At 46.0% G+C, this 16,268-nt stretch overlaps 1 protein-coding gene across 1 annotated transcript in view; it reads right to left on the bottom strand.

Moving 5' to 3' along the window:
- PEX1 (peroxisomal biogenesis factor 1) overlaps window positions 1–16,268 on the bottom strand; it is a 45,372-nt gene that overhangs the window by 9,859 nt on the left and 19,245 nt on the right. Inside the window, exons 11-17 of the mRNA XM_062179285.1 lie at window positions 13,653–13,749; window positions 12,395–12,565; window positions 8,769–8,923; window positions 7,347–7,536; window positions 6,993–7,159; window positions 5,068–5,202; window positions 2,123–2,187 (exon numbers count right to left, since the gene is read on the bottom strand). Coding sequence (XP_062035269.1) covers window positions 2,123–2,187; window positions 5,068–5,202; window positions 6,993–7,159; window positions 7,347–7,536; window positions 8,769–8,923; window positions 12,395–12,565; window positions 13,653–13,749 — 980 coding nt within the window. The remainder of the gene's footprint in view (window positions 1–2,122; window positions 2,188–5,067; window positions 5,203–6,992; window positions 7,160–7,346; window positions 7,537–8,768; window positions 8,924–12,394; window positions 12,566–13,652; window positions 13,750–16,268) is intronic.

Here is a 16,268-nt window from a genome sequence, read left to right on the forward strand (position 1 = left end):
GCTGCTTCACTTCAATCCAGCTGCCTGCTGATGTGCCTGGGAAAGCAGTGGAAGATGGCCCCCAAGTCCTTGGGCTCCTATGCTGACGTGGGAGACCCGGAAGAAGCTCCTGGTGTCTGGCTTCAGCCTGGCCTAGCCCTGGTCATGGGGTCACCTGGGGAGTGAACCAGCAGAGGGAGACCTCTCTCTCTCCTTCTGCCTCTCTCTAACTCAGCCTTTCAAATAGAATAAATCTTTTTTAAAAAAGTTTGGCTTTGTGAATTTCTCTATTAAATTGTTTTGTTTCACTAAATTTTGTTCATTATTTCCTTTTTCATGTTTTTTGAAATTTCCTAATTTTATGATACATAAGTGATTTTTAAAAGATTTTTTTCCTTGAAGTCTTTCAACATCTCATAATTTTCATAGATAAATTTCTATTATCATTTGGTGCTGAGTATTTCCCATAAAATCTCTTCCTTAGCTATAGGTAATATGAATAGTAGTAGTAGTAGTAATAATAATAATAGTAAGTAGTAGTAGTAGAAGAGGCAAAGAAAGAACACTGCCATCTCATGATTCAATCCCCAGATGCCTGGAAAAGCCAGGGCTGGGCCAGGCTGAAGCCAGGAGTCAGAAACTCAATCCCCATCTCCCACATGGTGGGAAGGGACTCTAGTACTTAAGCCATCACCACTGCCTCCCAGGGTCATTAGCAAGCAGGTGGAATGGGGAGCCAGAGCCAGGACTCAAACCCAAGCCCTCTAAACTGGCATCCTCACTGTTAGGCCAAAGGCTCACCCCTGAGTTAATCAGAAGAGGTTAATAAAAAAATAATTAATGTATAGGAAACTTCTCTATTTTCAGAGTCTGTATGATGCTGTTTCGTTGAAAGATATTGCAGTGCTAATAATATGGTCTCACATGTAGCAAATTTTCAAAAAACATATTTGAAAAAAATGCGTATTTCCCAGTTCAGTTTATGTTCTAAACATGCTTATCAAATCAGTCTTGTTGATTAAGTTGCACAAATCTTCTAAGCCTTTACTTTTTCTTTTTTTGGCTTCAATCTAATTACTGAGAACTGTGTTAAAGCCTACCATGATGGTGGAGTTAACTCTGACTTGTAGTTCTGATAATTTTTGCTTTAAATATTTGAAGCTACAATATTAGATAAAATTTTAGAATTGTATCTTCTTGGTAAAATGACCCTTTCATCAATATGTTGGGATTGTCTATTTCTAAAAATGTTTTTAAAAACTGGTAATGTTATATTTCTTAGATTGGGTAGTAGATACATAAATGTTCATTTTACTTTTTTTTTTTTTGACAGGCAGAGTGGACAGAGAGACAGAGAGAGACAGAGAGAAAGATCTTCTTTTTGCCGTTGGTTCACCCCCCAATGGCCACCACGGCCAGCGCACCGCACTGATCCAAAGGCAGAAGCCAGGTGTTTCTCCTGGTCTCCCATGGGGTGCAGGGCCCAAGCACTTGGGCCATCCTCCACTGCACTCCCAGGCCACAGCAGAGAGCTGGCCTGGAAGAGGGGCAACCGGGACAGAATCTGGCGCCCCGACTGGGACTAGAACCAGGTGTGCTGGCACCGCAGGTGGAGGATTAACCTATTGAGCCACGGTGCCGACCCATTTTAGTATTCTTTAAATTATATATATGCTATTAATTGCATGCTTCATAATAAAACTTTTTAGAAGCATGCAATAAAGTAACCTTTTAATCAAAAAACCCATAATTTCATCACCTTTGTAAAATCATTTTGTCCTGAAATACTTTCTGTATTCATATGCATTTTATCTGTAATACTTAACACTCTTAAATTGGCCATAGAATTTATAAGATAATTAAGAAATTGGTGATAATTACTTCCTTAATGTATCTTTGAATAATCACTTATGATTATACTTCCAGCAATAGTTCTATTGTAAATATAAAAACATAGTACCCAAAGTTTAATTCCTAAAATTTTGTCTAGTTTTAGTATTTGGTGAAACAGAATTATTGTCCTCTAGTTTATTAATAATTAACATAAATCATAGGTTTCAGCTCTTTGAAAACTAAGATCGAAAAGCACTGACAATAAATAAGGGAATCAGTTACTTTAAAAAAAATTTCATAGGAAACCAACCTAATAAAAACATCCCGAACAGCTTGTTCACTTGCTCCAATGTATTTGCTGAGTAACTCTGGCCCCTATTAGATAAAATAAAATTAAAGATAAAATTACTCAAAAAATATAACTTTGGCCTTTGGCTTTTTACTAAATATATGAATCATGGAAAATTTTTATTAAATTCATGTCTCTTAAATACACTTTAAAAATTGTTTACTGGAATAAATTTCATGTGACAAGTTCCACACAGCTTAGAACATCCATCTCCGCATCTCCTCAGGCTTCATTTCCTCTAGATCTCTGCCAAGATGTTACCTCTTGAGAAAAGCCTTGCCTGACAGGCTTGTCTAGCACCGATTGCAGTCACACGACACCCCCTTACCCTGCTTTCCTTCCCACAGACCAACACCTGGGAGTAGACTGTATTTTTCAGTTGTTCAGTGTATGTTCTAAACGTGCTTATCAGATCCAATTACTGCATATAGCGAAGTCAATAATTAGAACAGCCTTTCCTTAAATTGTGATATTTTTAAAAACTGTGTAAGTGCTAAGGTGATTTCCAGTGAAAAATTACTCCCGGTAGAAGATCAAATACTGCTCCAGATACGTGATCAAAGTAGAAGAACTTCTCACTCTCAGCCATCTGGACACCTTCTGATACACCAGTGGTTAATGCAGTCAGGAAACGACAGGATTAGATCAACAAGAAACAACTGAGGCAGAATCTTAGGAACAGGGCAACACTGGTGTCTGTGAGGGCCCCGCCTCTGATGCAGGCCTCCCGGCATCTCCTCGAGCCATTCAGAATCCGCTTCCTGCGGGAACTCAGCCCAGATTGTGACTGGATAATCTCCTAATGGGAACAGGGTATCCTCTCTAATGGGAAAATCTAATGTCCAGAAACTATAATTTGAAAATTCTGTTTGAAATAGTAAAATGATATTCTAATGACAAATACAGAAAGAACAATGTGATCACAGTTATCACAAAATCCAGAAAGACTGTCAAGTTTTAGTGTTTCTCCATCATTGCCAGGGTAACCATGTACCTAGCTCACAAAATGTCACGGCAAAAGTCAAAGGGAAAGTCATGGCAAGGTTTCAGATTCGCATTTCACTGGGAACAGAGCTAGAATGTATAATTGTTCATTTAATTTTTAAAAAAGATTTATTTAGGGGCCGGCACTGTGGCACAGTGGGTTAACACCCTGGCCTGAAGCGCTGGCATCCCATATGGGCACGGGTTCGAGACCAGGCTGCTCCACTCTGATCCAGCTCTCTGCTATGGCCTGGGAAAGCAGTAGAAGTCCTTGGGCCCCAGCACCCACGTGGGAGACCTGGAAGAAGCTTCTAGCTCCTGACTTCAGATCGGCGCAGCTCTGGCAGTTGCGGCCAATTGGGAAGTGAACAAACCATCGGATGGAAGACCTCTCTCTCTCTGCCTCTCCTCTCTCTGTGTAACTCTGCCTTTCAAATAAATAAATAAATCTTTAAAAAAATAAAAAAGATTTATTTATTTGAAAAGCAGAGTTACAGGGAGGCAGGGCCGTTGATGTGGCACAGCAGTTTAAAGCCCCGGCGACCCATGTGGGCACTGGTTCGAGTCTTGGCTGCTCCACTTCTGATCCAGCTCCCTGCTGATGTGCCTGGGAGAAGCAGCAGAGAATGGCCCAAGCCCTTGGGCCCCTGCACCCATGTGGGAGATCCAGAAGAAGCTCCTGGCTCCTGGCTCCCGGCTTTGGATTGGCTCAACTCCGGCCATTGCAGCATTTGGGGAGTGAACCAATGGATGGAAAACCCCTCTCTCTCTACCTTTCTCTGTAACTGTCTTTCAAATAAATAAAACAAATCTTAAAAAAAGAAGTGGAGCAGTTGGGACTCTAACCAGCACCCATATGGGATGCTGGCACTGCAGGCAGTGCCTTTACCAGCTACACCACACCACTGGCCCAAAATATATGATTCTTTTGCCTTGCAATCGAATCATCCTTGGACAAACTAATACTGCCAGTGTGTTGAAGATGTACAACCAAGACAGTGAACCCAGATCGTAAGGACATGCCCCTAAATCCTCACACTTTCTTTTCAACCAAACCAGCCTGCATTCAGGTGACGTAAATAAGGTTGAAATACAGCCGACAAGTAACAGACTGCAGCCTTTAGTCTTCTGAGTTTGCATCTTTTTCCTGAGTATTTGTGTATAATTCTATTCACAATACGTGAAGATCTGTCCTAAGCTACAACACAAGAAGTCCTACCAGAGAGGCGGCTCAATACTCAGTTCACACAGCTTTAACGAACTGATGGATCACTGCTCCTGCAGCCTTCCAACTATGAGCCTAACCCACCATGAGGAAGCACGTGGTGTTGGCGAGGAGGGAGAGAATTAAGAAGCCCCACCTTGCCAGTGGGAATCTAAAATGGTCCAGTCACTGTGAAAAACAATCGAGCATTTCCTTGAAAACCTATTACCTCATAACCCAGCAATTCCACTCCCCAGAGTCTACCCAAGAGAAATGAAAACCTGCGTCCACGCAGACATTTGCTCTTGAATGTTTACAGCAGCACTGTTCCCGCGAGCCAAAGCTGTACACATCTGAGTATTCACCAGTGATGCGGGTAAACAGAGCGGCTGCTCTGCACACAGCCCTGGAGAATCAAGTGCTGACACAAGCTGGAACTTGGATGAATCCTGCAAACATTTCACTAAGTGAGAGAAGCCAAACGCCAAAGGTCACTTATTGCATGGCCAGCCCTCTTCTACAAAATCCACAGACCAGGCACATCCCCTGAAACAGAAAGCCGGGACCGGGTAGGAGGAGGAGTGGGATGAACCTGTTGTGAGAGGAGAGGCGGCGGCTCAGCTTTGTGAATGCGTTGAATGCCAGTGACCTGGACACTTTACAATGGTTAACAGGTAAACTTTACTTCAAGTGACAAAAAGATAAATGCACAACCAACCTTGACACTAATGAAATTCATTCCACTCTCCCGTGCAATGACCCCAGCCAGCAAGGTTTTCCCTGTCCCAGGAGGACCATACAGCAATATTCCTGTTCTCTGTCGTATGGGCAAGTTTGCAAATAATTCTGGATACTGAAAAATACAAAAAGTAAGACTAAGAACTCAAGTCTACCCAGAAACACCCAAGCAGCAGCGAGATCATCATGGGTAAGAGAGTTTTTGGATAGTGCTGTCTGCCACCTCTCTTCATACACAGCACAACAGAGCAGAAAGTGCCTACTACAGGCAACAGAGGCGCCCAAAGTAACCACCACGGGTCTTTTCCAAGTGCATCATGGAACACACTAAAGCTGCTTGACTGCACTGCAGCTGCTTCCCATTTCTCTTCTTGCCCACCCCCTTTTTTAGTTATAAAAGCATTACATTCACAAGATACACTCAATCCATTAACAAGTACACCGCACTCCACTTGTGCGGTTCATGGGCCGAGGTGGCTAGCTACATACAGTGAACTACTTGCAACGAAGGAAAGAAAAGAAGTACGAATCTGGGCAGTGAGTCCCCAAAGGTGTGCAGGCTGGGTGAGCGACTGACTGTTCCTCCGTTACCTTTCCAATGGCCGGGTGCTCAGAGAACAAAATGCTGAAGTGAGCCCAGCATCAGGCTTCCTGGTGTCCTCCATGAGGGGTGCCCACTTAGTTCTCGTCTACAGAACCCCAGATGCACCTCCACCTCCCTCTAACCCCAAAGAGGCCCCCCAGTCAGCAGCTGGACACGTGGGCTCGTGTATCTGGATGTCACTGCTTCGTGCCCAGACCCAGCACTGGGTGATGCGGGCTCCAGGGCCTCATTCTCTCGCGCAGGCTGTACACTACAGTTTGAGCATTTTCTTGTTCTCTGAGCACTTGGTCATTTAAAAGGTAACTGAGGAGCAGTCAGTCACTTACCCAGCCTGCACTCTGCATGGCCCAGCCCCAGCAATGGCTGCTCCCAGGACTTGCCTTCCAGTTGGGCACAACCCAAAGTCCTGCTTAACGGCTTGCTTCTTCGCAAGGGTCCCGACCTCTTGCCGTGATCCTTATAAGCCAGGTCTCCAGGTCAAACCCACTCCTGACTACACTCTCGCATCTCATCTCCTCAACAACAAAGGCCTGCCCCTTTACCCTGCCATCTGCCTCGCCACCTCTACCTTTCGAGACGGACACCCAGTGTCAGGACACCTGGCTTCACCCACCAGTCCTGTGCACCCAGTTGACCCTCCTTCCCTGGTTAATTCTTACCAGTTTCTGTTCAAATCCCAGCAGATAGTTCATTTTGCTTTAATAAACTCTAAGTGATTCCAGCAAAAAGGAATTATGAAATCCACACTGAAATATTTACCACATTGAAATAAATACCACTGCAGTTTTATGGGCAGAGAATAGATCAGATACTTTAAAAACGTGTTAGAGTACCTAAAATGGCGCTGGTCACTCAGCACTTGAAAAGAACTGAGACTTGGCAGGCCAACAGAGAAAGAGTCAATGACTCGGTTCTGCGAACAAGTGCCCACTTTGTAAAACAGTACCTTGGGGCCGGCGCTGTGGCGTAGTGGGTAAACCCACCGCCTGCAGTGCCAGCATTCCATATGGGAGCTGGTTCAAGACCCGGCTGCTCCACTTCAGATCTAGCTCTCTGCTGTGGCCTGGGAAAGCAGTAATGGCCCAAGTCTGTGGGCCCCTGCACACACATGGGAGACTTGGAAGAAGTTCCTGGTTCCTGACTTTGAATCGGCCCAGCTCCAGTCATTCCGGCCATTGGGGGAGTGAACCAACGGATGGAAGATCCCCCTGCCACCCGTCTCTCTCACTGCCTCTGCCTCTCAAACTCTGCATTTCAAATAAATTAATTAATTAAAAACAAAAACAAAAACAAAACAGTACCTTGGCTGGTAACTGGATGGTATCCACGAGGATCTGCCGGACTTCATGTAAGCCACCGATCTTCTCCCAGCCCAGGTCTCTGGGTTTATGCAGGTTGACGTTTCTCAGAGACGCAGGAACAAATCCTTGCAGGGCCTTTTGGAAGTCCAATGTTGTTAAAACTAATTCTGTTTAAAAATAAATGAAACTTCTTTTGGTAGCCACATTTCCATTATGGATTTTCAAAATCTTAGCTGGAAATGCCAATTTTCTACTCAAATAACTGCTTTTTCAAATTCCAAAGTGGAATATATTTAATTCTTGCACTACAATAGAAAGAAGACTTCAGGTTGCTGTTTGGAGAGTAAAGCATACCTTTCTCGGTGGATACAGCCTGATGAGACAGACGAGCATGTATGGCCCGGTCCACAAGCACGGTAAAATCTCGAGCCACAAACCCTTCAGTTTCCTTAGCTACGCGATGCAGGTCAAGATCTGTGAACTTGCTGGTATCACAGTCTAGTTTGTTTTTTATTATACTTTGTAGAACTTCACGTCTTTGCTCCTAAAGAGAAAACACAAAATGCAAATTCCTAATTTTATTCAACTGCTCACATCAGTAGAGTAGAATAAACCCCTGTGGTGTGTGGTGTGGCTGACTACTGCCAACCTTGAGTTTTCTTCCTCAAAAAAAAAAAAAAAAAAAAAAAATCGATTTATTTCTTTGAAAGTGTTACAGAGAAAGAAGGGGAGACAGAGAGAGATTTTCTACCTGCTGGTTCACTCTCCAGGCTGCAAGAGCCAAAGGTGGGCCAGGCCAAAGCTAGGAGCTTCATCCAGGTCTTCAAACACTGCTTTCCCAGGCACATTACAGGGAGCTGGATCAGAAGTGGAGCAATGGGGGGCCGGCACTACAGCTCACTTGGCTAATCCTCCACCTGCGGCGCCAGCACTCCGGGTTCTAGCCCTGGTTGGGGTGCCGGATTCTGTCCCGGTTGCTCCTCTTCCAGTCCAACTCTCTGCTGTGGCCCGGGAGTGCAGTGGAGGATGGCCTAGGTCCTTGGGCCCTGCACCCATATGGGAGACCAGGAGGAAGCACCTGGCTCCTGGCTTCGAATCGGTGCAGTGCTGGCCATAGCGGCCATTTGGGGGTGAACCAACGGAAAAGGAAGACCTTGTTCTCTGTCTCTCTAACTCTGCCTATAAAAAAAAAAAGTGGAGCAATGGGGACACAAATCAGCACCCATGTGGGATAGGGGTGTCGCAGGTCGCAGCTTAACCTGCTGCGCTACAATGGCCAGTATCACTACCACTGTTATACTTAACAGTAAGTATAATAGCGTTGTTCTCTGGTAACAGTTAGCACTGGGTCTGAATCTCTAAGGTAGGTGGTTCACTTTAAGCAAGAATGTAAAATATGCATGCCAGTCCCAGGAAGTGCTTCGTTCAGTGCACTGGCACTAAAACCAATGGGCATAAGTCCCCAAAAGGGACCACAGGCCATATGTGCCGCTGGGAAAAAAATGTTTAAGTAATCAATTTTTAAAAAGACATCTGTCTATATTTCGCACTGCTCTCATTCAGAAGTGTTGTTTTCAAAAACACCATTTCCTGGGAAAGTACATGGCAACATTTCAGGCGGTTATCAACTATGAGTTGTGAACATGTTGAATTTTAAGTTTCCCAAGTTCACTAATGGAAGCATAAGTTTAAAATCATAAGTCATGAACAAAACTGATACAAAAAAAATTTCTACATAGGAAATGTTGTAATGTTTACAAGCAGTGCATTTTTTACCTGGTTAGGGGGTTGAATGTGTTGGACGCACTGAAATATGTGAACTCCTTGAGCAGACACAAGTAAAGGATGCAGCGAGTGTTGAGCCTGACTTGTGGCAATCAGCGCAACCAAACTTCCCATGGCAACAAGCTCTTTGATCATATCGTTCAATGCTGGAATGTAACAGCACAGCGTAAAAACTCCGGTACACACAGAAATTAAAAATTATCCATGCATTAAAATAATGATACCCCAACACTGAGGGTTTTTTTTTTTTCAAATAAGATTTATTCATTTGAAAGACAGAGTGACAGAGCGAGAGGGAGAGAGAGAAATCTTCCATCCACGGGTTCGCTCCCCCAGTGCCCACAACAGCCAGGGCTGATCCAGATGGGCTGAAGCCAGGAGCCAGCCACTGCATCCTCATCTCTCACGTGGGTGACAGAAGCCCAGGTTCCTGGGCCGTATTCCAGTGCCTTCCCAGGTGCATTAGCAGGAAGCTGGATAGGAAGCAAAGTACCTGGGGCTTGAACTACCTCTCTGATTTGGGAGGCGCAAGTGGCGGCTTACCCCACTGCACCACAATGCCAGCTCCAACACCGGCCTTAAGGTGGACTATATATGGTGTCACTCCTTCATGCCTTTAAAAGGGCTGGGACTGTGGCATAGATGGTTAAGCCTCTACCTGCAGAACCGGCATCCTATATGGGTGCTGGTTTGTGTCCCAGCTGCTCCATTTCCGATCTAGCTTCCCGCAAATGTTCCTGGGAAAGCAGTGGAAGATGGCCCAAGTGCTTGGACCCCTGCACCCATGTGGGAGGCCCAGATGAAGCTTCTGGCTCCTGGCTTCTGCCTGGCCCAGCCCCAGCTGCTTTGATCATTTTAGGGACCAGACAAATAGATGAAAGCTCGCTCTCTCTCTGTAACTGCCTTTTCAATAAACAAATCTTTTTTAAAAAATTAATTCATTGGAGCCAGTGTTGTGGTGCAGCGGGTTAAGCGACTACTTGGGATGCTGGCATGCCATATCAGAGGGCCGGCCTGAGTCCCGTATGCTCCACTTCTGATCCAGCTTTCTAGTAATGTACCTGGGAAGGCACAGGAAGATGGCCCAAGGACTCGGCCCCCTGTTACCCACGTGGAAAACACAGATAAAGTTCCTGGTTCTTGGCTTCACCCTGCCCTAACCCCAGCCATGGCAGCCACTTGGGAAGTGAACTAGCAGATGAAGATCTTTCTCTGTCTCTACCTTTCTGATAGTCTGCCCTTCAAATAAAGAAATAAATCTTTTGGCCAGCACCGTGGCTTAACAGGCTAATCCTCCGCCTTGCGGCGCTGGCACACCAGGTCCTAGTCCTGGTTGGGGCGCCGGATTCTATCCCAGTTGCCCCTCTTCCAGGCCAGCTCTCTGCTATGGCCCAGGAGTGCAGTGGAGGATGGCCCAAGTGCTTGGGCCCTGCACCCACATGGGAGACCAGGAGAAGCACCTGGCTCCTGGCTTCGGATCAGCGAGATGGGCCAGCCGCAGCGGCCATTGGAGGGTGAACCAACGGCAAAAAAGGAAGACCTTTCTCTCTGTCTCTCTATCTACTCTGCCTGTCCAAAAAAAAAAAAAAAAAAGAGAGAGAAAGAAATCTTTTGAAAAGTCACAAAGGGATTTAACTTTCTGTTTTTGTTCATTAATTCACCCTTTCATTTGCTGATTTACCAACTGAGGCCTAAGGGAGGCAGAACAGGTGCCTCAGAACAATGTCTAGTGAGGCCCCTACTCCCGGATCTTATAAAGTAAGTGGCATTTAAAATAAATATTCTAGATGGGCTTTACGTTTCCATATTGTGTTCTGCTTATCCAGCAAAATACAGCTGACACTCCTATGACTCCTCAATTAGCTTTTTCCACCCAAGACTTCCAAGGTTTGGTAGGACAAGGTCAGAACTGAAACAGCCGTTAATAATTATTCGTGAGTCCTGACTTAGAAATCTGCAGCCCTCACCCCCTTAAACACTAGACTAATAGGCTTACTTTAAGGCTAGTATCAAGACACTACAGAATTCAAAATCTGAGATTTATAAGTTAATAATAACCCAGACATACTGTAAGGCTATATTTTCTATCTATTTCATTTCTCAAGAACCTTGGGACAGCTCAATGCTGCCAACCCCCCCGCGTCACCTCTCCGTGAGCCCTTTCCTGGCACTCGAAGTTGCAGTCCGTGGGGCTCTCCCCAACACACCGTGAGTCCCTGTACTTCTGTGCCCGTGTCTGGGGCTCATCCTTCCTTTGCTTCTTCATCAGTACAAAAATGCTTTATGTTACTTTCTGCTCCATCAAAAATTAGCTCAGGTGGGGCCTGCGTGGTGCAGCAAGTTAAGCTGTTGCTTGTGACACCAGGATCCCATTCCATAGGGCTGGCTGAGTCCCAGCTGCTCCACTTCTGGTCCACTCCCTGAGAAGGCAGTGAAAGATGGCCCAAGTACTTGGGAGCCAGCCACCCATGTGGGAGAGCTGGTCTAGGCTCCTGACTTCGGCCTGACTCCACGCCAGCCATTGAGGCCATCTGGGGAGTGAACCAGCAGATGGAAAATTCTTTTCTTTTTTTTTTTTTTTTAATTTATTTGTTTGAAAGGCAGAGTTAGAGAAAGGGAGAAAAAGAGACACAGATAGAGATCTTCCATACACTGGTTCACTCCTTAAATGGCCACAACAGCCAAGACTGGGCCAGGCTGTAGCCAGGAACCAAGAGTTCTTCTGGGTCATCCATGTGGGTGCAGAGGCCCAAAGACTGGGCCATCTCCTGTGGCTTTCCCGGGCACATTAACAGGCAGATGGTTCGGAAGTGGAGCAGCTAGGACTCAAACCAACTCCCATACGGCATGCCCCGGAAAATCCTCCATGTGTGCCTTTCAGATAAATAAATACGTGTAAATAAACCTTTAAAAAAATCTGCTCAGTTATCAACTTCTCCAAAAAGCCTTCCTTGATAAACTCCTTACTCAAATTCACTCTTACTTTAAGTTACATGATGGTGGAAAATGGAATTAAAAGCTAAGTTTATTTTGGTGCAAAAATTTTGAAGTCCATGCACAGGTTTTTTGTCCTTATACACATCTTCTGTGAACTCTGAGGATACCCTGTGAGCTCTAATAGTGCCTGCTACATCCAGGACATCTGACCTCCTCCTAGTCGGTCATGCTGGTCAAACCACTTCAGCGGTCTCAATCTCCACTACGGCCCTGTAGAACCGGGAGAGCACCTGCATGAAGAGTGTAAAGCGGTCCCTAGCCCAGAAACATCATCAGGAAGTCGTTCTGTACTAAAACTGCCTGCTTTTCTTTCTTTTAGATTCTGAGAACACAAACTATGCACAAGCATTCAACACATACTTGTCAAATGAACGAAATAGCAAGAGAAAATCTGTGAATTAAATGATTTCTATTAAGTAAAAAGGAATGAAAAGGCCCCAAAAGACTAACCATGAACTTGCAGGATTCCCCCAGTGTCTGCTCTGCAAGACAGCTGTGCAAGCTGCCAGGGGCCTCCAAGCAACCCTAGGACTGACAGGCACATGGTGCTCTCTGGAAAGGGCAGGTTTACCACGAGGACTTAACACGCTGCCCGACAGACGCCACCGGGGATGCGTTACCGTGTGCGAGCCGCTGGCCCTGCACGGCCTCGGGACTGTGTGCGTGCTCCGGCACGGCAGCTGAGCCCACGACGAGATCCAGGTCGTCCAGCAGCATGACGGACGGCTGCCTCCAAGCGGCCTCTGCGAAGGCTGCCTGCAGGCTCCTCTGGATGCTCTCAAGCCTTTTCCCTTAACACAGGAGACAGGAAGTGGTTTCACGTTAGTTCAGGGATGGGAAGTTCAGACCACACACGTCATCATTATCATGGTTCAATTAATATGGACCCAAAGGACTCCATAAAGTGTCAAATTTCAGTAAACTAAGAACAGGAACATGCTACTACAGTTTCCGTACGTGCTCATTGTACACACACCATAGAGAATCGCAGATGGCTTACAACAAAGTCGCACAATAACAGCAGACGCGGGAAAACGAGAGGAGGGGGGTCAAGATTCTGGGGAAGTGGAACACGAGTGTAGCTGCCTGGACACCTTCCAGTTGCTGTATTTGAATCACAAACTTGGCTTCAAACTTCCTGGTGAGTTAAAAAGCTTTCATTTTCAAAGAGCAGGAAACTTGCAAATTCATAAGCCAATAAAAAGATTTCCTATTCCTTAGGTCTAAATTCAAATTTTGACATGAGGCTTCAAATAAGACTCTAAGCGTTGGACAGGGCCTCTCACAAGCCACCTTTACAGCACAGGAGAACATGGGTTCCCAAAGGTTGTGTCTCGAACAGTAGGTAAGAAACCAAGAATCCCGACTAGTGGGGACAATGTGGTAGTGGGAGCCCACGGTGAAAATGAGCTGTTGAAGGGAACGTCTTCCAACCATTTCTTTTAACTGACTAGACGACACTGTAACGTCGAAGGCTCAGAGTACCCAAGTGTTCCTTGGTGAGTTACTCCTCTGTGCTGTCCACTGCCCCCTCCTGCCCGCCCCCGGGGGAACCTCTCCAGGGTCCCACAGCAACTCGTAGATCACTTACATTCTCCAGTACATTCTAAGTACTAAGTGCTATCTTTCTCTGAGTGGTGCAAATTGGCATTTCCAAGATTACAATCTACAAAGAATTTTCTGGAAAAAAAAGTCTCCATCAGATATGGAGAGTTTCAGGAATCTTATGAAAAACATTAGGAAGTCAAAGAGTTACTATTCCTAAGAAATTTCAATGACTAGATGGTAAACAAAAACTTCAATAAAACTATTTGTATTGATTATGCTAACAGATTACTAACATGCCTGTGTGGACATGTAGAGTGTCACCAGTCATACCTCGTAAAGCTTTACAATCGACTATCTCCACGTGCGCGTCCAGTGTGTCGCGGGCTTCTTGACAGACGGCCTTGGCTAACGTTGACTTTCCACTTCCCTAGAAGAGAATTGCTCATAAGAACTCCCAGGATATTCAACCACAGAAATCATATCTAGCACTGTGGCCACCACCAAGGCTCAGCCTCGCCCATCAGGAAGCATACACTAGTGTGGGACATGCAGGTGTCACCCGAAACAGCTGCTCCTTGAAGCTGCTGAAGTGCTAGGAGCCGGCCTCATCCTGTTTATGACAGAGCGCAGATAGAAAACAAACTCCTATTTTATAGTGTGTAGTCACAACTATCACTAATCTGTAAATATTTTATCTTTACAGACAGGTAATGGTTACTATTTCAAAAATGAAATAAAATGAACATTAAATAATTTTCCTAGATAAGTGAAATGTGTTTTAATTTCAGCTTTTTAATGGAAACAATGTATTACTCATTTTTCTAATATTTCAGTTTGACAGCTTCTGAGTGATGCATGGTCATCACTATGACCCTTAGTGCACACTGCAAGCTTCAGAGACTATTAAGGAACACAGAATGATTTCTTCTTGTATTAAATGTCTGGCTTTAATCCATGTATTCTCTTTTCTAAAGTAGAAGTTGTATTTTTTCACAAAAATTAGGTAAAAATACAAAATAACTGTAATTAGTAAAGAAAGGTAAAACATCTTCCGATATCATCTCACAGAAGTAATCACTGTCAATTTTTTATCGTCCTTTCAGAAAGCTCTGCACATATTTTATATAAATGTATACAGATGCAATGATGGGGGCTGGCGCTGTGGCGTAGCAGGTGCAGCTGCCACCTGCAATGCTGGCATTCCATAGTCCGTACTCAGCCCTTAGCCAGGCTGCCACATTCAGGTTCTCCACCACCAAACCCACCCCCCTTCAAAACTGCCACCCCCTGGCTCTCCTCCATCTGCATCCTCACCATCCCCAAATCCACGCCCACTCCCATATCCATCAGATCCTCCGCTGAAGTTACTTCCGGGTACGGGCCCCGAATTCCTGCCACCATGTGCATCTCCAAAAGCAAAGCCACCTCCTCTTCCACCCCAGACTGCGCTTCCTGCACTTCCTGTGTGGACAAAGCCTTTCTTACGCCTGCATTACGGCCGCTGAGGGTGTGGGATTTGTGCAATACATTTTAGCCACAGGGTCACGGCCAGCTCAAGTGACAAGGCCAAAGCACCTTTTCTTTCCAGACTGCCTGGCGGTCATTACCTCAGAGGTGTGGACGTCTTCTGTATTCTAAACGGAATCTCTATGGTGCTGTTCCTCAGTTTCCTCCTTTTTTTTTTTTTAAGATTTATTTATTTATTTAAAAGTCAGAGTTACACAGAGAGAGGAGAGGTGGAGAGAGGGGTCTTCCGTCCAAAGGTCACTCCCCAGATGGCCGCAACGGCCAGAGCTGTGCCGATCAGAAGCCAGGAGCCAGGTGCTTCTTCCAGGTCTCTCACGTGGGTGCAGGGGCCCAAGGACTTGGGCCATCTTCTACTGCTTTCTCTGATAACCCTTCCTCGGTCTGCTCCTGCCTTCCAATTCTCTCTCTGCCCTGTCCGGAGGAGGGCCTGCGCCCCTTTGGGAAGCACCAGACTTCTAGCGAACCAATCACTGTTAACACAGCCCAGCCAGCCAGTATGTTTGGGGCCCAGGTCCGGCTTCATAGGGGGCCTTCCCAGAGGTGGTCTGAGAGCAGCCTACACCACTTCTCCCATTTTGTTTTCATTACTGTGGGCTAGAAGAACAACCAGGCTTGAAAGCGAAGTCTGCAATTCAGGGGTCACTCAGCAAACACCACAGGTGTACTTTATAGAATCGCACAAATGTTTAATGTCAGTGGGCTCCAGAGACAAAACGGAGGCATAGGCCCCACTTCCGGTCATCACCATTTGCCTGGTTGGGAGAGTCTTTTTCTGAAAGTCACTCATCTGTACAGAGCGCTTTTCATCTCACAGAGTGCTCATCTGTGTTCTCTCCCTTAAGTAAGGCTCATCCTCAGAAGATGCATCAAAGTGTAAACGGCCTCAGGTCATCGGGTCACAGCGCTGAGCCTCAGGTCATCGGGTCACAGCGCTGAGCCTCAGGTCATCGGGTCACAGCGCTGAGCCTCAGGTCATCGGGTCACAGCGCTGAGCCTCAGGTCATCGGGTCACAGCGCTGAGCCTCAGGTCATCGGGTCACAGCGCTGAGCCTCAGGTCATCGGGTCACAGCGCTGAGCCTAGGGGAGGTGTGGAGTCTGGCTGTGGAGTCAGTAGGATATCGCTTTTTCAAAAGAAATACTCTGGGGCCGTCACCGTGTGGCAGTAAGTTAATCTTCCGCCTGCGGTGCCAGCATCCCATATGGGTGCCAGTTCTAGTTCAGGCTGCTCTTCTTGCAATCCAGCTCCCTGCTGTGGCCTGAAAAAGCAGCAGAGGATGACCTAAGTGCTTGGGCCCCTGCACCCGCAAGGGAGACTGGGAAGAAGCTCCTGGCTCCTGGCTTCGAATCGGTGCTACTCCGGCCATTGTGGCCATTTGGGGAGTGAACCAATGGATAGAAGTCCTCTCTCTCTGTCTCTC

Source organism: Lepus europaeus, chromosome 20, assembly GCF_033115175.1.
Source record: "Lepus europaeus isolate LE1 chromosome 20, mLepTim1.pri, whole genome shotgun sequence".
NCBI lineage: Eukaryota > Metazoa > Chordata > Mammalia > Lagomorpha > Leporidae > Lepus > Lepus europaeus.